The sequence below is a fragment of the Argiope bruennichi genome, chromosome 1 (assembly GCF_947563725.1).
Source record: "Argiope bruennichi chromosome 1, qqArgBrue1.1, whole genome shotgun sequence".
Taxonomy (NCBI): domain Eukaryota; kingdom Metazoa; phylum Arthropoda; class Arachnida; order Araneae; family Araneidae; genus Argiope; species Argiope bruennichi.
This window is the reverse complement of record NC_079151.1, coordinates 126374569-126397841: the sequence shown is the minus strand read 5'-3', so window position 1 is coordinate 126397841 and position 23273 is coordinate 126374569. Positions and strand designations below refer to the sequence as shown.

Here is a 23273-nt window from a genome sequence, read left to right as displayed (position 1 = left end):
AATTATGTATTTTTCTTGTATATGAACTGGTATATTTGCTTTATCTGTAAATAATTATTTTCCGGTATCCTAGAGGGAGTAATCTGTCTATCTAATAATGTTCCTTCAGATAGATTTATAATCGTTCTTTTCTTCTGTATAACTTAGGTTTAATATCAGTTAATAACTAAATAATATATCAGATTTAGTGTAATTAATTATTAATATCAATGCCTCAGGTTTAATGTAATAATTAAGTAAATCCACTAACGATCTAAGAAAAATGCAGCTATCAATTTATCTGTACAAGAAAAGAATTATATACCTGATGTACCTGATCTATATAGAATCTGTATATATTTTGTCTCATTTTCTTGTGTATGAACTAGTATAAATGTGTAGTCGATAGGATCCCTACTCCTTCTAAATCTCTTGGTAATGATACAAATGCTAGTAAAAAATTTCATCTATTCATGGATTGATAAAAATTATGTATTTTTCTTGTATATGAACTGGTATATTTTCTTTATCTGTAAATAATTATTTTCGGGTATCCTAGAGGGAGTAATCTGTCTTTCTAATGTTCCTTCAGATAGATTTATAATCGTTCTTTTCTTCTGTATAACTTAGGTTTAATATCAGTTAATAACTAAATAATATATCAGATTTAGTGTAATTAATTATTAATATCAATGCCTCAGGTTTAATGTAATAATTAAGTAAATCCACTAACGATCTAAGAAAAATGCAGCTATCAATTTATCTGTACAAGAAAAGAATTATATACCTGATGTACCTGATCTATATAGAATCTGTATATATTTTGTCTCATTTTCTTGTGTATGAACTAGTATAAATGTGTAGTCGATAGGATCCCTACTCCTTCTAAATCTCTTGGTAATGATACAAATGCTAGTAAAAAATTTCATCTATTCATGGATTGATAAAAATTATGTATTTTTCTTGTATATGAACTGGTATATTTGCTTTATCTGTAAATAATTATTTTCCGGTATCCTAGAGGGAGTAATCTGTCTATCTTCTAATGTTCCTTCAGATAGATTTATAATCGTTCATTTCTTCTGTATAACTTAGGTTTAATATCAGTTAATAACTAAATAATATATCAGATTTAGTGTAATTAATTATTAATATCAATGCTTCAGGTTTAATGTAATAATTATCGAAGTGAAGAAAAGAATAAGTAAATCCACTAACGATCTAAGAAAAATGCAGCTATCAATTTATCTATACAATAAACGGATTATATACTTTAGCTCGTTTTTGCTGTTTCAAGAGGAAAAATCATTCAGAAAGTTGATAAGATAATAAAATAATAAAAAAGATAATAAAATTATGATCGCATCGATACTATTTTTGTTTCTCAGTAAAATCTCCACCAATGAGATAATTTCATCGTTCTTATCATAACTTCATTATCTACAGCTTAAATTTTTTGGGTTGTAGTCTCAGTTTCATAATTCTTAGGGCTATTGCACGTGTTCAGACTTCACATAGAAGCTCTTCTTCATTAGCATCAAAGTCTTGGTACCAAGAATTTTTTCGTACTACAAAATAAGAATCGTTTGATGTTAATTTTAAACTATGAACGTAGATATTCAATAAATTTCTTAGATATATCTTATGTCAGCCGAGCTATGCGATGTGTCTCCTTACAGAAAAACATAACAATTTTGAAATTAAATTACACAAAATTTAGAATATTTATCAATCAATTTAGAGTATTAATCCATCAATGCTTTTAATATAGTGTTAGTTTAGTTATATTAACGTTTCGTTTTAAAGCAACATTAGTGCTATTTTGGGATGGACCTCGTAATTTGAACCGCAGTCAGATGATGAAGACGACATCTGAGCTGGCACTCCCTCTCCAAATTTCCTTATCACAAGAGCTGAAGGACGTTTGCACCAGACCCAATTCTTCAATGGAAGTGGAAATCGAAACTAAAACACTCCGGTTCCGAAGACGAGACCTCCAGACCACCGAGGCCTTTTGATGTAGTAGTGCTAAAGTTTGAAGAGATGGTGTCATCTTCGATGCATCAACAGCTCTCACTTGACTGTGGTCAAAATGACAAGGCCATCCTGAAGTTGTCTTAATGTTACTTTAAATTGAAATGCTAATATAGTTAAGCCAAATTAAACTAAGCTACCCAATCAATATGCATCATATCAAATCATAGTGTATCATAGAGCTGAATTTTATTGCCACCGATTAGCATTTTTGGAATTAACTTCTTACTACTTTAAAATATATCATCTATATTTTTACTTATTGAATGACTTTTCATGTCCCTAGTAACAAACAAATAATGTACAATATTGTATGATATCTATCAATATTCGCAATATTGTTGAATATTGATTAATGTCATATAATATCACTTCAGAAGTAACTTCTTACTACTTTAAAATATATCATCTATATTTTTACTTATTGAATGACTTTTCATGTCCCTAGTAACAAACAAATAATGTACAATATTGTATGATATCTATCAATATTCGCAATATTGTTGAATATTGATTAATGTCATATAATATCACTTCAGAAGTAACTTCTTACTACTTTAAAATATATCATCTATATTTTTACTTATTGAATGACTTTTCATGTCCCTAGTAACACACAAATAATGTACAATATTGTATGATACCTATCAATATTCAGAATATTGTATAATATTATTGAATATTGATTAATGTTATATAATATCACACAATATTGTGCAACAGTCTGTGCTACCAGGGATATCATTTAAATTCAGCCCTATTTGAAATTATTAGTACTATTAATCAGTAGAATTTGTCATATCAGAAAGAGAAAAATCTACTACATAACAGTGACTATTCATACGCCATCTATATTTAAATCATTCATCCACGATTACAGTGCACAAACTTCATCAAAATATTGAGAGGTCACAAAAAGTGAAATGATGTCATATCCTTTGGGAAAAGGAATGTGCATTGTAATTTCCTTTTAAAAAAAAAGAAATAAATCATTCGCTCTTAACTTGTGTGTAGAAGCCATGAGTTTCATTAAAGAAAAACGTAAGTACGAAGTCACTCTCATTACGAATTAAAATTTTATGAAGTTGCTATACTTTTACGAAATAATATTGTAATCTGATTAGAGTTTAGAACTTCTAATTTTATAAGTTTTTGAAAACACGGAGTATTCTTCTAATATAAGACTTTATGGGATTATTTTTTCTAAGGAAGTTATTTACTCTTTATTATTTTGTAAATGTTTTTGATCTGATTTTTAAATTGCGTTTGTAATTTTTTTTAATTTTAAATTTAAGAAGGTATTTACTCTTTATGATTCTTAAATGTTTCTTTTGTGCTTTATAAACTGCATTTTAATCTTTTTTAATTTTAAATGTATCGTAAGAAAGTGTAAAATAGTAAAATCTTATAAAGTAGCTGTTCTTTTCTCTTTTATAAAATGAAGTTGTTATCTGTTTGGATTTTAAATTATAATATTATAAATTTTTGAAAACATTGAATATTTTTCTATCATAAAAGTGTAAAGGATTATTTTTTCTAAGATAGTTATTTACTTTTAATAATTCTTAAATTTTTTAAAAATTTTTATTGAATCGTAAAGTAAATATTATAAGGTTATGTATGGAATAACATATATGGAAAATGGCCTCTACGGTTTTGTTTTCACACAGGCTCTCTTTTTTCGAAATTCTCCATCATCATTTTGCTATCTGTGACTGAATTTCGCTGTTGCAACGTTGAATTTCTTCCTTCAATGCACTCGTACTTGTAGGCTTGTTGACATAGACTTTAACTTCAAATGATGCCATAGAAAGAAATACAATGGTATTAAATTACACCATCTAGAGGGTAATTCTCACGGTTTCAAACTGTGGCCATCAGACTTTCATTATTTTTGAAATATTGTTCAGAAAACACGTTGTTCTATCATGTAAAGCTCCATTATTACTAACCTTAAACTAACAGCTGTCAAATAGTTTTTTAATAGTTGCTAAGACTTTATTGCACGAATGGTTGTAAATTCAAATCTTTTGTTAATTCTGGAACATTCTTTAAAATATATTTATCAATTTTACTTAAATTATATGATTGATTTTTAAAAACTTTTTTATAAATAATCAATAACTAAAGCAAGGAAAATTATTATACTTGAAATAACACAGTATTCCGAATAATGTCAGCTTATAATTTTTCCTCCGAATTTTCGTCATCAATAATGGATAATTATTCAAAATAGTATGAAATTTCTTTTCTAGCTATTGTTTTGCTCTCTAACAATTATGCTTAAAATCGTATAGAGCAAGGAAGAAAATTTAATATTAAAAAGTTATAAAATCATTTACTGTCTTTTCATAGTTTATGAGTGAAGTATAATTTTGATTTCAAAAAGTTGTATGATATCTAATGTAATAATTTAAATGTAATAATTTTAATTTAATGTAATAATTTAAATATCTTTTTGTTAGGAACTGTAAATAGGAAAACAAAATTTAAAGACTTGAGGAAAGAGTGAAATATGTTTGATGTGAATTTTAATTAAAAAGTACTGCTGCAAATTATACTTCAAAAATTTGATGTTTTATTAAATTACAAAAACATTGCAATAGTTCAGTACTAAATTTATATAATAAAAAAGAAAATTTATGAAAATTTAAGTTGATCTAATCATTTTTGTACAGTAATTGAATTTCAAAATTTCTCATCAAAACATTGAATTCCTTTGCTTGTTGTTGTAATAGTTTATTACTATCATTTGCCTTTTAATGAATTAAAATTATATGTGAACTTTAGGAAAAATCTCTACAATATGCAGATTCCCATTTTTTAAATATATTTTTTCCTATTTGGGTCCCTTTGTCGGCTCTGTACAGAGACAACTGAGAGAAGAAAGCATGCAAAGCATTCTATTTTAATTTTGATATCAATAACCGGACATTAAATGCGGGTAATTCTTTCATCTAAAAGATATCATAAGGATGCACCTAAATATTTAGAAAGCCTAAAATCGATGCAATAATATTTGTGAAATTTTTCTAAACTTGCTTAGACAAATTGGCCCATTAAAACTTTAATCTCTTTAAAAGGGATTAAATGCAAAATATGAAAGCTTCTTATGTAAAAATTTACAGACGTCACAAAAATGCTAAAAATTAAAAAAATCCATTGATCTTGGACTTGAAAACCGTACTTAGAAACATAAAATGCTTAAGGTGCATTTAATATAATGAAAAAAAAAATTAAAAAAAAACTCTACAAATCTGAATAATAATGTAAATTATATAGATTGCTTTATTATCCACAGAATAGGGATAAATTAGAATTACTCTCTTTATATTTTAACAAACAAGTAAAAGTATAACCAGTGCTCGTTGAAAATCGAAATAACATGTTATTCCTAGTCCCTCACGAAATGCAGAAGATTTTGTTGGATGATTAGAAGAAATATATGAAAGCTATGCATGGAGATATGCGTTCTAGACAAGAAACCAATATGTAATAGTCGAACATTATTTTAGCAGAATAAAGCATCGTTCCCCATTATCGAACCTCTTGCACCATATATTCATGATTTGCGTATTGTGTTTTATTAACATGAGATAATTTGCGCAAAGTAATTTTCAAAAACGGAAAAAATGTAAAAGCGAAGATAAATCCTAATAATACCTTATATCAATTACAGTTTTTTATTATAAAATTTATCTAAGACTTTAATATTAATTTTAAAAAATTATTTGAAGGGAAGTCCATTATAATTAGTCAAAGTCATTAATCAAAAGGTGTAGGACGTCAAACAATTTTATAATCTTGGACTTAAAATGAAATTTATCATCCAAACAATCTGTCTCTGTATAAATTGGTTATGCACTAGATGATTAATGTTATTAAGGTACCTGCACTAGATGATTAATGTTATTAAAGTAACTGCACTAGATAATTAATGTTATTGTTAAATTAAACATATTATTGTAAAAAAGTAGAATAAAAATATTATCTCTTTTTTTCTAGTGGAATTAAATCGTTATGAAACCTTTCAATCCACCAATACTGAAAGGCTTCAAACGCTTGTTTGACAAAATTGCTGAGAGTGTCCGAGATACGTATATATCAGAGTGAAATTTCTTCTTTGTTAAGTATGACGGATTGAATACTGTTGTGTATATTTTGTTCATTGAGACACAAGCTTAGTGGGGTTTGAGGAAGTAGAGTGTTTTCTGTAATTCTCAAGAGGTACTCTAGCCTGCATCTGTTTAAAAGCATCAGAAAAGTGATGTCCTTTTTTGTAAATTAACCTATGATGAAAAGAGCTGTCATTGTAGTTTTTAAGAGGGGGATAAGGAAGTTTTCTTATTCTTCGGAGAGAAATTCGGACGCTTCATATTTTGAGGTGAATGAACTTGGGAATGAGTGGATCAAATATATGTATAAGAAATTTTCTAAACCTTGTTAAACTAAAATCACATCTCTTTTTTCAGACAAATACTTGAACATGAATCTGACGGAAAAACGAAAGGAGTATTGTTGCAAATCCAGTTATGTAACTGTCAATGATATTCCAACTTGGAGTGAATATTCCAGATATATAAAAACCACACAACCTTACGAAGGTATAAAATATGATGTTTATTCTTAATTATTAGTTGTTTTTATAATATTATTTTTTTTCTTTCTTCAAGTTAATTTGATTTTTTTTAAATAGCTACAAATGTTTTATATCATATCGTGGTATTAGAAAGTGATTGTTTGCTTTGGAATTTATGTTAATAAATACATGTTGATTTTAATTAAAGTTGCATTTTCAAACGGCCGTATATATAACAAACACAGATTATAACGACATAATATTTCATCTCAATATACATGAGGCAATGGAAATTTATCCTGAGAAAGGAAAAAAAAACGTTTAAAAACTTATTGGTGGATGTGGCTGTATTATTCATAAGATGTTAAAAACGATTTTTTAAAAAGATATTTTAATGTAAAAATTCTTATTAAAAAACGTTACATACGCGCCACACATTACTCTTATGTAAAAATAAGGGAAACATGAAGTTATTGCTATTTTGAGTCTCAGAAGGTAAATGACTCTTTCATTAAAAGATCGAGATTCTGCCTGGGAAGCTTTTTCTTACAAAAATGGTGATTGTGCGACCGTGGCATTGGTGATATTCCGGACTTCAAAGAATTTACGAAGATGTTATTATCCAATGGTTGCATTCGATATAGCCATCACGATTACCTGATCGGAACCCTGGTAACTTTTGACTGTAATGTTCCTAAAGGATCTTGTGTCCAGAGGTCCGATTGCGAACTTAGACGAATTGAAAATACGTATTACGAACCATATTCACAATATCACCACTATAACAGTGGGATCTGTTATGGAACACAGGCAGATCGTAGGAGAAAAAGTTGGAGAGCATATAGAACATTTCTTAAGTAAATTGTTGACGACTTTCTTTTTTTCATGATTTCATTATTTTTTTTTACTTTTTGATGTTTTTTTTTGTCCAGTATAGTTAGAAACTGCTTTTCTATAACCCACTGAGGCACCATCTTGTTATAGAGGATGGCCTTCGAACAAAGAAGGCCGCAACATGCCACGTCTTTTAATTAATATCTTATAATGAGTGCAACGAAATATATCTATCAAATTGTAAACTCAATCAAGCGAATGAATAATCGTAATATAGTATAGAAATATATAGTTTCTCTATTGATGAAACATTAGTGTATCGTCATGAGTTTAAAGTGATTTAGCTCTAGAAGAAACTTTCTCAATAACACGCAGAAAACCAATACATATTAAGCATAGCCCATACAAAATATGTAAAGTTGGCTCGCCATTACTAAAAAGCTGTAATGTCGTCGTGAGTTTGTATGGGTTCCTTTGCAGAAGAAGCTACCTTGATGACACAAGAGTTATAGAAGTTGTTAAGTCCAACTTTCCTATTGGGCTTAACCATCCAATTGCAATTATAGCAATTATGAACTGTCTACGAGCTTTACCTTCCGTCTAAATAAATTTGACCATAATTCAAATGAATTATGAAATAATAGCAACATAAAGCATTTTAAGTTGTGAATTGGTTAAAACTAATTTTGAAACTGCATATATATATATTCATTGTAAATATCTTTATATTTATTGAAACTTTTACAAAATTCTGGCAAATTCAACGAGCTGTGTCCCTATTTGAATAAAAGAAATGTATATAAAGAAGTCAAAGCAATTAACGCAATTATAAGTCCACTATGTATCCTCTGGAAGGAAATCTGTTTAATGAACTTAATGAATGTCTGCTAGAATTTCATGTCGAATAAATTCATGTCGGTTGTAAGCTTTTATATAAAATTCTTTTTGTAATAAGAACTCTGATAAATTAATAAAATTTGTCTTCGCTATATGCATTATAAGAATCAATTGAAATGGAAACTATATTCTTTTACAATCTGCAAAAGATTGTAAAATAAAATTTTGGGATGCAGATTTTTTTGATGGTTTTTTTTTCAAAGTCCCCTTTTTTCATTAGCTTCAGAGTACATGAAAGATGAAAGTCTGAATGACAAAGTTTCTATCTTTGTCGGTGACATCACAGTTTTAGAAGTGGATGCAATAGTAAATTCTTCAAAGAAAACGCTTCTTTGTAGCACCGTTAAGAAAGGTAAGAAATTATTACGTAAGGTATTTTTAATCTCAATTATTAACTTCAAGTGAAAATTTAAGCGAATGCATTTTGGTGTAACTAGTAAAGCACATAAATAATCAGTTACTGTTACTAATCTATCAATCAAGAATATATTCCGTTATTATTGATCAACTGTGATACAATGATTAATTGAGGTTAATCTTACAAGTCTGTAATGTTGGTTCTCAGAGCGGTTGTTCAATCACTAGAAAGACCGTTTTACGATTAGCTCTGTTGAATGCTGATCGGATGACGAATCAGTGATCTCAGGGCTTGGGGATAAACGTGGTGACGATTTGTTGACTTGGACTTTGGTGATAAAATAGATAAAACTGGAATCTTCCATAATTTTGGCGAGAGCGTCAATAGGAACCGATATAGGCCTGATTGTTCTAGAACCTTCTCTGGAAGGCTTCGGGAACTATAAAAGGCCGTAATCTAAGCCTAAGAAAGTCGTGGACAGAGTAGCATCGCGAGTCCACAGCGAATTAGTTGGATAAGTTCAGCTAAGCGCAAGTATTAAGTGGAGCTCAAATGATTTGTAAATTGATCTGTCCTGTGTGCCGAGACCTGGAATTTATTATAGAAGCAGCATCGAGTCGTGTAGTAGTGTGTCGGCAGTTGGATACAGCTAAAGCGAGGTGACAGTGGAGATTTAAGGCGTTTAGAGAGATCCTAGAGCCTAGATACTTAGATTCCCGGCTGAATTCTGTCTGGTCGCTTTGTGTGCTATGGTTGTTGTTACTACCGATTACTATTCGTGGGCTACTGTTTGTTGTAGTGTGCTGTTGTGTATTACTTGAGTTCGTCTCGGCTGTATATTTGATGTTTGTGTATTCGTTTCTTCGTGCTTAAAAAAGTAGTCATTCGTTACCAAAGGAATCTTTCTTCATCACCTAACACACACACACACACACACACACACACACACACACACACACACACACACACACACACACACACACACACACACACACACATATATATATATATATATTATAAAAAGTAGGACTATGAAAAACATAGATTCTACTTATATATTATAACATCAAAATCCTAACATTTTCTACTTCTAGACTTATTAATCTGTATAGTTATAAAAACAGATATTATTATGATGTTATTTTCAGACAAGATTTATTCAAATGTCTAAAAAAATATATTAGTTAATTTTTGGACTTTCATAATAGATTAGATTTTTATTTTATATTTAATCGTAGGCTCTTGGAAATGATTGTGTTAAATAGCCCGGAACAAATGATGATAAATTAAATATCAGCCGACATTTCATTATTCCCAAATTTAATTAAGTGGCCATTGAATCTTCAATAGAATTGAATGTCAGATCTGTGATTTATCAATAGATAAGAGAAACGTTCCAAAAAAAACTTTTATTGAAGAATGAGTTTTGCAGCAATGATAATTTATATTAAATTCTTTAAACTTCATAAGTTTTACAAGAATTTTTAACATTGCTAATTTAGAATAAACTTTAATATTATAAATTCAAAAAAAATCTTTTATATTATATAAGGAATAATGACTTATTCTTTTAAATATAAAGAAAAGACAAACGGTGAAATATTTAAAATATTTAAGTAAGACACATTAGAAAATATAATAAGCAACTTCTTTTTTTATACTTTAACAGACTTGTTTTACTTATTTTGAAAAATTTAAAAATAAAAAAAAATATGAAGAAATAAGAATCTTTTGCCAATCACTGTTACTTTCTGTGATATTCAATTAAAAAATCATTTAAAGGTGATAAAATATACCTATATTACTTTTTTTTTCTGTAGGAGACCCAAGCGAAACCACAAAGAGTAAGTTTTTCCATTTTGTTTATCGTTTTCTCTTTGTAATTGCAAAACTTTTAATTTGTAATGAACAAATAAATATTTAGAACTTATCTCAAAGGATATATAAGCTACAATTATCACTTTTAAACACAATTTGACTCAATATATTAGAAAATAAAATCCATTTTTCGTTTCATTGACTCTTATTTTATTCATTAACTTTAAAATCTTTACATCGGTGGAACTTTCCTAATAAAAAAAAGTTAAAGGACGTAATGTTCAAAATGGATTATGATATAATAAAATCAAATCTTGCTTAAATTGAAATTTTTGAATATTTAACGCTAATGGTTGAATCAGAAAAATCATATTTTTTTTTACATTACACTACTTAAGAGCTTTTATCTTTGCACAAAAATTCAGTGAGAAGTTTTCGCTCGAATTTTAGAAATCTAACAAATACAAAATGGGTAGCAAAATTATGCCTTTTTATAATGTTTTTGTTCCTTATATCCATTAAGGAAGGGACTATTTTTAAACCCTTAAATTTAATTTTGTTTACGATGATATGCCTTACAAGAAAATAGTATCAGTGACAGTTTGCTGAAGTGCATTCTTTTGCCCTAAAATAGCAAGCAATTTTTCTTAATAAAGCCAACGGTATAAAAATTCTAAAAATATTGTACCTTCTAATCAAATGTTCATGCATATCTGAAAAAGTTAAAATGCCAAAAAAAAACTTAATATTTTGATTTCTTATAAATTTTAAGTGGAGTATTTCATGCATTTATGATATATTCATCAAATAAGAGAATTTCTTTTTTTCTAAATGAGTAAAGAATGGTGATTAAAACAGGCATTTAGCAAAATTAAGTCTTGTTCCTTGTGTGATGATTTAAACCAAATGCATTGAAAACAGATAGTTCCCAAAACAAATATACGATCATAATTTAGTCATAATTAGAATTTCTTTTCTTTTGAGCTTCTACCTAATCATAAAGAATCAATTTTATGCAAATTTTTGTCATTATCAACGAACCCATCTAAAGGTTCATCTGTACAAATAATAAAGATGAGTGTGTGTGTGTGTGTGTGTGTGTGTGTGCGTGTTTGTTGGTGCTGTATAACCAGTTTATTTCACTTACAGCTACCGAAATTGGTACATATATACTTTAAAAGGTAGAAGCGTGCAACTCGGTATGATTTTTTTTTTGAAATTTTAATTAGAATTTTAATGAATGAATAAAAATTCATTCAAATTTCTGTGGGTTTTTTTTTCATTTTAACTTCCGAAAATATCATTGCACGAAACTAAATTTTAAAATTTAAAACATTGCTTTTTTCATTATCTCAATTTAAGAGTAGTACTTTTTTTATGAATACTGACAATTATTTTTAAAAAAAATTTCTTATCTCCTTTTCAGCAATAGATTACATTTTTGTCCTCAGATAAAAAACCATATTCATTGTTCAATTTAATAATCGTGCAACATTTTCCTGAATTTTAAATGGATATTGTAAAATGTAATTAAAATTTTATTTTTAAAATCGCACCAAGTCCACTAGTATTGAATTTTATTCCTGACAATGCCCCCCCCCCCGTTAGCTTTTCGAAATCGCAGAGAATGTAAGAAGAATCGGACTGGCACTGTGACTATATTTGCATATATTTATTTTCATACAGTGATCAACGAAGATATCCATAGGGCAGCTGGATCATCGCTTTTTGCTGAATGTATTTCTTTGAACAGCTGTGAACAAGGCGAAGCCAAAATTACCGGAGGTTATAAATTACCAGCAAAACGTAAGTTTATTTTTGAACTACTATCTTTTTATAGCATCGCGTCATAACTGTTAGTATATAAAATGGTGCTTTCTATGAGAACTTGAGCACAACCTATCAAATAATTTATTGTTAATCGGTCTGTAATTTCACACACATGTAAACGCAATAACTTAAATCAATGCAATTCGGAATACCATTTTGTAACTATAATTGTATTTCCATATCAAATTATGGTTTCATTTGTTCTACAAACCCATCAACCAAAACACATATTTGTGCGAAGAATTCAGAAAAATTTATGTTTTGAAGCTATTTTTTGGCAGTGTGATTCAAGATAGTCGCGCTTTTGCCCAATGTTCCCAATTTCATACAGGGAAAAGTGGATCAGACCCTTATTGAAAATTATATGATTAAATATTAGAGAGATCACTCCTTCTGGTGTAATACTATATTCCAGCAATTAATTGCCAAAGATCGCATGGTAATAAAGCGTTTTGTAACTATTGTTTGTGAATGGCATGAGGTTAATTATAACAAGTATATTTATTAAAAGATATTGCAGAAATTTTTGAAAACACTAGCGGTGATTTCTAAATTATCCGTTGCTTTATTGTTATAATATACAGTAATGTTCATTTGCATTGATTTTAAATCTCCTCTTTTTCCTACGTATTTCATTGTTTGCAAAGCTGTCAGTAAAATAATTTTCATACTTCTTCAAGAAACAAGAATCTATACCGATTTTTTATATCTATTTATCATTTTTAATTTATTAACATCAACTAGAAAGCATCGTAATTCTAATTGAAGTTTTGGTTAAAATGATGGTTAAAAAGATTGGTTTAAAAGGTGCATAAGTATTTTTTAAATCAAGCTTATATTACATTTATATTAGAATTTTGGCCATTTATCATTTAAAAAAAAAATTTCCTACTCGTTTCCATGTTTACACACACATTAGTAATATAATTTTCATATTTCTTCAAGAAACAAGAATCAAGACCAATTTTCTTTTATCTATTATCATGTGAGAACATGATGTTGTTTTATTTGAGGTTTTTGAAGCCTCATAATGGGTAGGCAACAAATTGGCGATTTATCGCTTTTGAGGAATAAATTTTTTGCTTTTAAGGTTATTAGAAAATAATGCAGAAGGTTGTCACATTTGGCGAATTAACGCCAAATAAAGTTACAACTTGAGTTCCAAATTATTCATTGTCTGAATTCTTACGAATTGTCTTGATTAATTTAAGTCATTAATCAATTTAAACCGGCTTGAAACAATCACGAGACTATCAGTTACGCATGTGTTGATATTTAGAAAAACGATGAGTTTTTTTCATCTCAAAACCGGTGGAGCTCCAAAACTTTGTTTGCCAGCTAGAAAGATTGGAAATGAAAGTTTAAAAAAATTATCATATTATATATATATATATATATATATATATATATATATATATATATATATATATATATATATATATATATATATATATATATATATATATATATACAAAAGTATTAGAATCAAGTTAATAGGAAAAACAAAAAATCAAAAAAAAATTAAACCAAAAAAAATTATAAAAAATATAAAAAAAGAATCCGGCCTGAAGACTTTTTCAAGGGTCACCCTCAGGCAGGGATTCAAAGAAAGGGATTTTTTCTGTGAGGAAAAACAGACATTGTCTAAAAATGATTCCTCGTGACCCGAAAATCCCCTGAAATTATGCTCAAGAGATATACCATTTTAACAGAAAGGAAATATAAAACAACAAATAAGAAGAAATTAACCACAACAAAGTAAAAATACAATAACAAAAATAACAATAAAAACAAACAATAGCACTAAAATTAAAAATTAAAAACGAAAAGGCCAGTACATACCATTAACAGTCAAGAAAACTTTAAACTATTGATTGTGATTCCCTGTTTTTAAAAAACTAGCGGTAAATTATGTAAACAGATGTAGGCTCCCAGCGCCATCTATTGAGTAATTCAATATGCAAGGAAAGTTCTATTTTTATTTAAGCCAAAGGATTAATCCCAAACCATACCTTGTTTAATTAAAAAATTGACATTACAGTAATTTCTAGGAAATTCATTTTTAATTAAATTTTTAAGGAGGTTGTTTGATGCTTCAATATAAGAATTTTTATTATTGCAAACCCTTTTGATCCTGTTAACTTGTGAGAAAATTAGATTTTTGAAAATTTTAGAGTTTAGATTGGAATGGTAGTTACATAGTTTTGTTATTTTAAAGTTGAAATCATCCCTTTTATCGTATATACCAACTATTGTTTTATCATTAGCAATTTCGATTTTTAAATCCAGAAAGGTAGCCTCAAGTTGATTTTTAGTAAGACTTGCTCTCTTAACTATCCTTATTTATTCCCAACAGTTAAATTTCATAAAAATCCATTAAAATTCAGATTCGTAACCTGTAGCACTGGCAGTTATAATTACTATACGTTTAAACATTTCTTTAAATACTTAAAAATTACCCTGGACAAAATAAAAAATGAAGACAACTTTATTATTTCTAGTAACAAAGAAGTATTGGATTTTCTTAAAGATAACAACATTAATAAACTTAATACTTTTGATTTCGAAAATTTATACACTAATCTACCTCATGAAAAATTAATAAAGGTCTGCACTTTTATATATGACGAATATTTAAATGAAAATATCATTCCTAAAAATAACTGGCTTCAGTTATGTAATTTTAATATTACTGAAAATTACGTGTTTAATGGTATTAATTTTTATAAACAAGTCAAGGGAATTCCAATGGGAACAGCTTTCTCAAGTGCTTTAGCTAATATTTTCCTGCATTACTATGAGAAAAAAATAATTAAATATAATTTAATAAACGGGTGGAGATATATTGATGACCTACTTTTGATTAACTTCGACAATACTAATATTATTACTAATTGCTATCCAAAAGATTTAATTCTAAAAGATACAAATAAAAATCAACTTGAGGCTACCTTTCTGGATTTAAAAATCGAAATTGCTAATGATAAAACAATAGTTGGTATATACGATAAAAGGGATGATTTCAACTTTAAAATAACAAAACTATGTAACTACCATTCCAATCTAAACTCTAAAATTTTCAAAAATCTAATTTTCTCACAAGTTAACAGGATCAAAAGGGTTTGCAATAATAAAAATTCTTATATTGAAGCATCAAACAACCTCCTTAAAAATTTAATTAAAAATGAATTTCCTAGAAATTACTGTAATGTCAATTTTTTAATTAAACAAGGTATGGTTTGGGATTAATCCTTTGGCTTAAATAAAAATAGAACTTTCCTTGCATATTGAATTACTCAATAGATGGCGCTGGGAGCCTACATCTGTTTACATAATTTACCGCTAGTTTTTTAAAAACAGGGAATCACAATCAATAGTTTAAAGTTTTCTTGACTGTTAATGGTATGTACTGGCCTTTTCGTTTTTAATTTTTAATTTTAGTGCTATTGTTTGTTTTTATTGTTATTTTTGTTATTGTATTTTTACCTTGTTGTGGTTAATTTCTTCTTATTTGTTGTTTTATATTTCCTTTCTGTTAAAATGGTATATCTCTTGAGCATAATTTCAGGGGATTTTCGGGTCACGAGGAATCATTTTTAGACAATGTCTGTTTTTCCTCACAGAAAAAATCCCTTTCTTTGAATCCCTGCCTGAGGGTGACCCTTGAAAAAGTCTTCAGGCCGGATTCTTTTTTTATATTTTTTATAATTTTTTTTTGGTTTAATTTTTTTTGATTTTTTGTTTTTCCTATTAACTTGATTCTAATACTTTTGTATCAATTCATCTGTGTTTTAGAAGTAGCTGCAATTGCGCTCTCTAAATACTATGAAGTTCTTTTTTTGGTTTTAGTTTAAATAGGTCATAAATTTTAGTGGCGATTTCGAAACTGTTTTTGTTTTGTTTTAATTTTAGTTTCGTTTTCAAACTTTTTCTTACTTAAGATTGGTTATATATATATATATATATATATATATATATATATATAGAGAGAGAGAGAGAGAGAGAGTGAGAGCGATAGAGAAACCTCGTGATTGTTTCAAACCGATTTAACCTTGTTAATGACTTAAATTAATTAAGACAAATAATGACTTAAAAAATAATAATGTTCTCACATGATAACTTGAAATTTGCGATCATAGATTTCTTTTTTTTTTTAATTTAGTAATTTCGTATAGAAAATATTGCAATTACTGAATAATATTTTTAAATATGCATAAATTATTTTTAAATGTAGATTTTACTAACTTTATAGTTTAAAATTGACAAACGAGTCATTATGCATTAAATCATTTGCCTTTTTTTTAATTTCGTTTCAGATGTTATTCATACGGTAGGCCCTATTGGATTGAGGCCCGATATGCTGAGAAAGTGCTATTTGAGCTGCTTAAACCTAGCGACAGAAAAAAGATTGAAATCCATTGCGCTCCCCTGCATTTCCACAGGCCATTGCGGGTACCCCAACCGGAGTGCAGCTATAATTGCGCTTACAACTGTCAGAGAGTTCCTTGAAATGAACGCAATAAAAGTAGAGTGTTTACATGTGTTCATGCAATTTCAGCTCTTCGATTAGGATTTTATTGAAATTTTTAATTGTTTCTTTTACTTTCTTGTAAACAATATTTATGTTACTGTTAAAGCTCGAAAGTCGTTACTATGCAGATTACCTAGTTAATCTGCAGATTAACCGATTTCCTGAGCAAAAGTGAAAAATCAAGAGTTTTGAGCCTTTTAACTAGGTAATGTACACATTAGTGGCTTCCGTATTGTTAAATTCAAAAGTTTGATTCTCTCATCGCCTTTCCCTATTACTTCCCGGGCAGGGTTTCAAAAAATGCGATTCCAAATTTAAATGTACCACAAATATGCAGGCTTGTCGCTAAAACCAATTTCTATACGACTCAAAGTGCCCCCAATCTTTAGATTGCACTAATAAATAATCATAATTTTATCATATGTTTCGCCAATTCATTTTTTAATTGTAATAATGTATTTAAATTCTTTGTATTACAGTTTTTCAATTGATGGATGATTGATTTTGTCAACTAATGTGCTGATTGTTCGATTTCTTTAACTTGATTCTTTAGATATCAAAAAATAAATAAACGACATTTAATTTAAGGGTACAGAAACGTTGCTGTTGTTCCAGCAAAGACCTTATTTTTTACTTTAATGAGTGCCTAATAGGGAATGTGCAGATTATCTAGGTAATTCGTAGATTACCTAATTTGAGAAATGAAATATTTTTCCGCATTTTAACGGATCAGCATAGTTAATGTTGAGATGAACTGGTTTCTGTACTTTAGCGGAAATATATACAAACAAAAAGTACTAAAATCATTGATAAAAATTGGAACTCAAAATTTTGATTAATTTACACTTTTCAGATCTATTTGAGTCCAAAAAATGTATTTTTAGAATAATGTTGGTCCATTTGTCTGTGAAAACTGTATTTCAAAATTACATTCTACTGAAGTAATGAAATTTGTTATGTAGTATTAACTTTATAATTGTATGACTTCGATACTAATATGTAAGGATGCATGTACTTTCTAGATATATAATATATATATATATTCCAACTGTTAACTATCAAAATCAGGTTGAAATTGGGTAAATCTAAAATAATTAGTTTTTTTTTATTTAATGACACATCTATCACTTCTTAAAAACTCAGTTCTGCTTTTCTTTTTAAATCTTTTAGCATTAGCTCCTTTCATGGATAAAAGAAATAAGATGCTATTTGCTCGAAGTAAATTTATGCTGTGCTATTTGCTCAGCGTAAATCTAAATTTAATTCAGTTATTATTACCCAAGTAATTCAAAAATCTTTAGACAAGCTTAAAAGATAGATTAGGAGCAAAGAAAGTAAAACTTACTGGAAAATATGATGTCTAGTCCACAAAAAGATAAAGATAAAAGACGTTCTAGATAATATATATATATATATATATATATATATATATATATATATATATATATATATATATATATATATATATATAATAGCAAATCAACACAATTGAATGACTAACTGCATAGGAAGCTTGCATAGCTTTAAACAGCAAATCCGTTGAATATTTACCTTAAGTACTCCAAAATTTGTTTTTAACGCTCCGTCCTTCTTTCCAGTGCATCAGTTATGATGAATTAATCTTTTTATTTTAATGCAATTCTGTTTATAATTATTTAGACTTTTATAATATTAAACCTATATTATACATTTCGTCCCGTTGTATCTTTCTTTCTTACTTCGTTCATTGGTAAAAATTGTAAGCTTTGCGTTTGCTTTTCATGATTTATTGTGAAAAAGACTTGTTTTTGTGTGATTGTTTCTTGTCCTGTCTCAAAGTTTGTCGAGGAACTTTTGAGTTATTCTGCGAATATCAATTATTCATTTAGATAATTTCATATTGAAATTTTTTTAATAATGGATTTTCTTTTTTTGTTGAAGATTTAATGTGCATGTAATTTCTCAATAATCTCTAATGTAAAGAAGAAAAACCTTTGATGATAAATTAAATTATTAATAAAATCAATCTGAACCGGAATTGAATGCCTGTCCTTTATTTTTCTGTTTTATTTAGATTTTTATGTTAAATAGCCTCATACAATAGTGTAAATAAAAAAAGATATGACTAAATCTAAAATCAATTTTATTCAATCATCAACTTACAAATTTTAATATTAACATCAAAATAACTTTAATTTCCTCCAATTTATTTCACCAGTGGTAAGATATTGTGGTGTTTGTGCTGGTTTTTAACCAATTTTATGTTTAAAGAAATTGAAAATAAATTTGCACACTTTCCAAAGTTATAAATATCATTTAAACATCATCGATAGCATATTGTGCTAAATTTCAGTTTAGCTAATACAAGCATTCACCGCAAGATATTATGTTTGCTTTTAATTGCTTTCTTTTTTTTTCAGATGGATAGAATCATTTTCTGTCTATTCGATTCAATCGATGTAGGAATATACGAACGCTTGATGCCAGAATACTTTCCTGTATAATCGTAAGTTATTTTTTTAACAATTTATATCCCGCTTCATATTAAAAAACTAAATTAGTTAAAAGCCTTCAAAGTTTATTTTGGTTTGGAATTTATGTATGTAAAATTGGTATTTTCACTTAAATGGTCAGGTCATCATGATGATAATGCGAGTTTTGTAGGCAGTTACAAAACGGCCATTGTCATCGCATGCCTTGCTAAAAGATGCATGACAAAAAAAAAAAAAATCGGCAGTTTTGTTATCAAAACCACATAACAACATCATCATTATTGTATCCTATCGTGAAGAGTTTGCTTACTAATGAAGTAATTCTTTATCTAACCCCTGCTGTTGCCATTCGGCTTTCCAAAGAGATAGGAAATTTACACAAGCAAGATATCGGCAAATTTTTGAAATAAATGAAACGGGTTGACAGTGTGATGGCGTTAAATATTTACTATGCGATCTAATGACGCAATGTTGAGTGGAAATATATTGTTCGTTTTTTCTTTAAAATATGAAAACTGAAGTAAAAAATGAGTGATATAATGGCATTGTTTCTATAGAAATACTTCGATCACTTTTCACTGTGGTCTTTGTAGATTTTTGATGCATAGACTACAACAGCGAAAGAAGGAGTTTTGCGTGACTGCAAAAATCTCTAGTGAAATGTTGATCACAAGATAGGACTTTATAAATTGGGAATAAATTGAATAATCGGGGAACCCGAAATAATTATTAAAATAATTTAATACCAAAATAAATTTAATCATCAATTTATTTTTTAAATGATGATCTATAAGTTAAATTTGATAATTTATTACATTTAGTTTAGTTTAGTTATAGTAACGCCCCGTTTTTATAGTGGATTTATCTTCTAAGATTAGATTAACTCTTTCATTAATATTCTTTATAATAAATAATAATTATTATAATTTCTCACTACATTTATTCAAGGCATTTATTGAAGCTTCAAGGTATCTCTTCTTATTTCAGATGTAGCAGACATATTTAAAAAAAAGTGGTATTGTGTTACGGATTGCGCTCTAATAAATGAAACCACATGCACTACCATCTTGTCAAAAAGATCGCAAATCGTTGTGAACTAGCTCTGATTCAACATGAGATTTCGCTTCACAAGTATTCTCCTGTTGGATTAAAAACCAGATTCTGAATAGTTTAATCAAATTTCTCAAGCTTCATATCTCTAAACTATATCCTTTTCGCAAAAAAAGAGAAAGGGAAAATAAAAAATTTTTAAAAAGAAATCTATGACTGCAAATTTTAATTTATCATGTGAGAAGATTATTATTTTTTAAGTCATTTTCTGTCTTAATTTATTTAAGCCATTAACCAGTTTAAACCGGTGAAACAATCACGAGACTTCTCTCTCTCTCTCTCTCTCTCTCTCTCTATATATATATATATATATATATACTTTTTTAAATTTTTATTTTTAATTTTTCTAGCTGGCAAACAAAGTTTTTGAATTCGACAGATTTTGAGATGGAAAAAACCCATCGTTTTTCTAAATATCGACGGATACTTAATCTGATAGTCTCGTGATTGTTTCAAAACGGTTTAAATTGGTTAATGGCTTAAATTAATTAAGACAATTCGTAAGAATTCAGAAATGAATAATTTGGATATTAAGTTGTAACTTTAGTTGACGATAAATAGCCAAAAAGTGACAACCTTCTTTATTATTTTCTAATAACTCTAAAACCGAAAAATTGATGCCTCAAAGGCGATAAATCGTCAATTTGTTGCCTACGCATTTTGAGGCTTCAAAAACCTCAAAGCAAAACGTTATCATATTCTCACATGATGAAAACGAATAATTTAACGATTTGGTTTATTGAATTAGGCTGGCCTTGAGTATTTCTGTTGAAACATTCCAAAAACTAATAGATCGCCTCCCCCCCCTCCTCCAGTAGAAGCCATTTTTGCAGCAAAATTGTGCGTCGTCTTATTTTAGCAATTGACTCATCCATAGAATTAAAAAAATAAAAAAAAGGTGTATATCCTCAAATTTTTAATTACATCGTGAATGAAGTTTAATGTCTGCAGAAACAATGGTTAATAATAATATTAAAATTTTTGATTAATATAACAAAATTAAAAGAAATTATAAATATCTATAAACTGTATAAATATTACAACTCTTTTTGAATATCTTACATTCAAAGCTTTTCTTTTTGGCTTTGATAATATATATCTGTATGTTTTCTTTTGTTATATTTGTAATTTTACTTTTCAGATTCAAATTTCGCTCTGTTTGCTAAAGTGAAGAAGGTATCTGCATCAGTTCAATAAAGAAGGATTTTTTTTAAAAAAATTATTTTGCTATGTTTTTAAAATAGATTTTTATTGCAAATGATCATTCATGTAAAATATTTAAATGAGTATTTATATTATAAATATTCGATATTTGTTTTCACCATAAAGGGGAACGGGAGGAAGTGTGTCTGTCTGTCTGTCTGTCTTATGGTATTCAACAGGTTAGAACATTTGATTCAGAGTTAATAAAGAAATAAATATACTTTAAAAACTACTAATTTGGAACTAGAAATTATTTTATTGGAAAAGTTTACTAACATTTTAGTTAAATAAGAATTAATAAAAATGTTTATCTTTTTTTATACTGATAATTAAAAATGTTATTGAGAGCTAAGAAAAGAAAATATTTTTGAAACGATTTAATTACCGTGCACTTTTTCTAAAAGATAATTTGTGGCATAATTTCCAACCGTAGGCTTCATTGTTGCAAAAAAAAATTAAAAAAATCACACTTTTTTAATGTATTATCAAATATTCAATTGTATAATTGATTTCCTGCTTTTCTTGAATGCTATGGAAGAAGAATTTCATCTATTATACATTTAAGTTAGTAGAGAAATAAGAAAACAAAGACACAGTTCTGCGATTGATAATAAAATAATAATAAAATAAAGAAAAAGATTATTTGGAGATAAAACTATAATCCTAAATTTTTTAATGTGATTTTAGCCTGTTTAGTTTCCTGTTTTTTAATTTTTGCATGTTGAGCAGAACTCAAACTTCTATTTGCATTTATTTTCTAACAGATCAAAAAGATTACCCTAATATCAAGCAACTCTTACATTTTCGTTATAGCTAGACGTAGCGTTAGATTTTCTAATGTGATTTTTCTTTGCTTTTGTGCTTACAATATCTTAACATCTGTTTGTTGAATTTTGAATCATCAAACATAGTTTACTTCATCCAATATTTTAAGAAAAATTTGAAAAGCGTAGACTTTTTATCCTTACTTTTACGAATCAAACTATAATTAGTAATTATGTTGTTGTTTCTGATAGCACTTGTCATAGACAAGCCCCGCTAACTAAGTTAGCGAGCTTAAGCCGATATTTTTGCGTCTCTTGGTTTTCAGTAGCGCCATCGAAGGCCCAGAGTACGACTTAGCTACTCACGCATCACAACCCTTTTTACGAGGCAGACTTCAATCATTCAACCACAGATCATAATTTAGACTTGAACTAGGGAACGATCACCTCTGATCTAGTACCGGCATTGGTATTACTCTCGACATGAAGGACTTTGTGACCACGGCATATTTATACGTGCGCCAGTCACCACCACACACGGAGAGTCTTCGGCTGGCTGGTTCGAACTCACAACGCAAGGTATGCGAATCCAACTCCCAACCAACCAGGCTATCCCGGCACTATAAGGAATTATAAAGTAGATTAGTAACTATATCACTTAGTAATTATACCTATTGGTAATTATATCACTTTTTTTACTGGATTTCAACTATTTGTTATTTACTACAATTGAGTGACATGAAAGTTATCAGCAATTTTCAGTTCTATTAATTCTATTTTAGAATCAACGCTTAATTATGATAACAAGAAAATGATAACAACCAGGTATTATAATATATAGTCATTTATTAAACTGGAGTTTGTA

The 23273-nt window shown here is 28.2% G+C and overlaps 1 protein-coding gene across 1 annotated transcript; it reads left to right on the top strand.

The window, feature by feature from the left end:
• The first annotated feature begins 2965 nt into the window (after positions 1-2965).
• Positions 2966-21799, top strand: LOC129971807 (ADP-ribose glycohydrolase MACROD1-like). The gene is made up of 8 exons (XM_056085784.1): positions 2966-3054; positions 6486-6617; positions 8544-8675; positions 10502-10525; positions 12186-12305; positions 16646-16854; positions 19260-19345; positions 21583-21799. Exons 1-7 carry the CDS (start codon positions 3033-3035, stop codon positions 19341-19343), a joined length of 723 nt encoding a protein of 240 aa, XP_055941759.1. The 5' UTR covers positions 2966-3032; the 3' UTR covers positions 19344-19345; positions 21583-21799.
• Positions 21800-23273: the final 1474 nt, after the last annotated feature.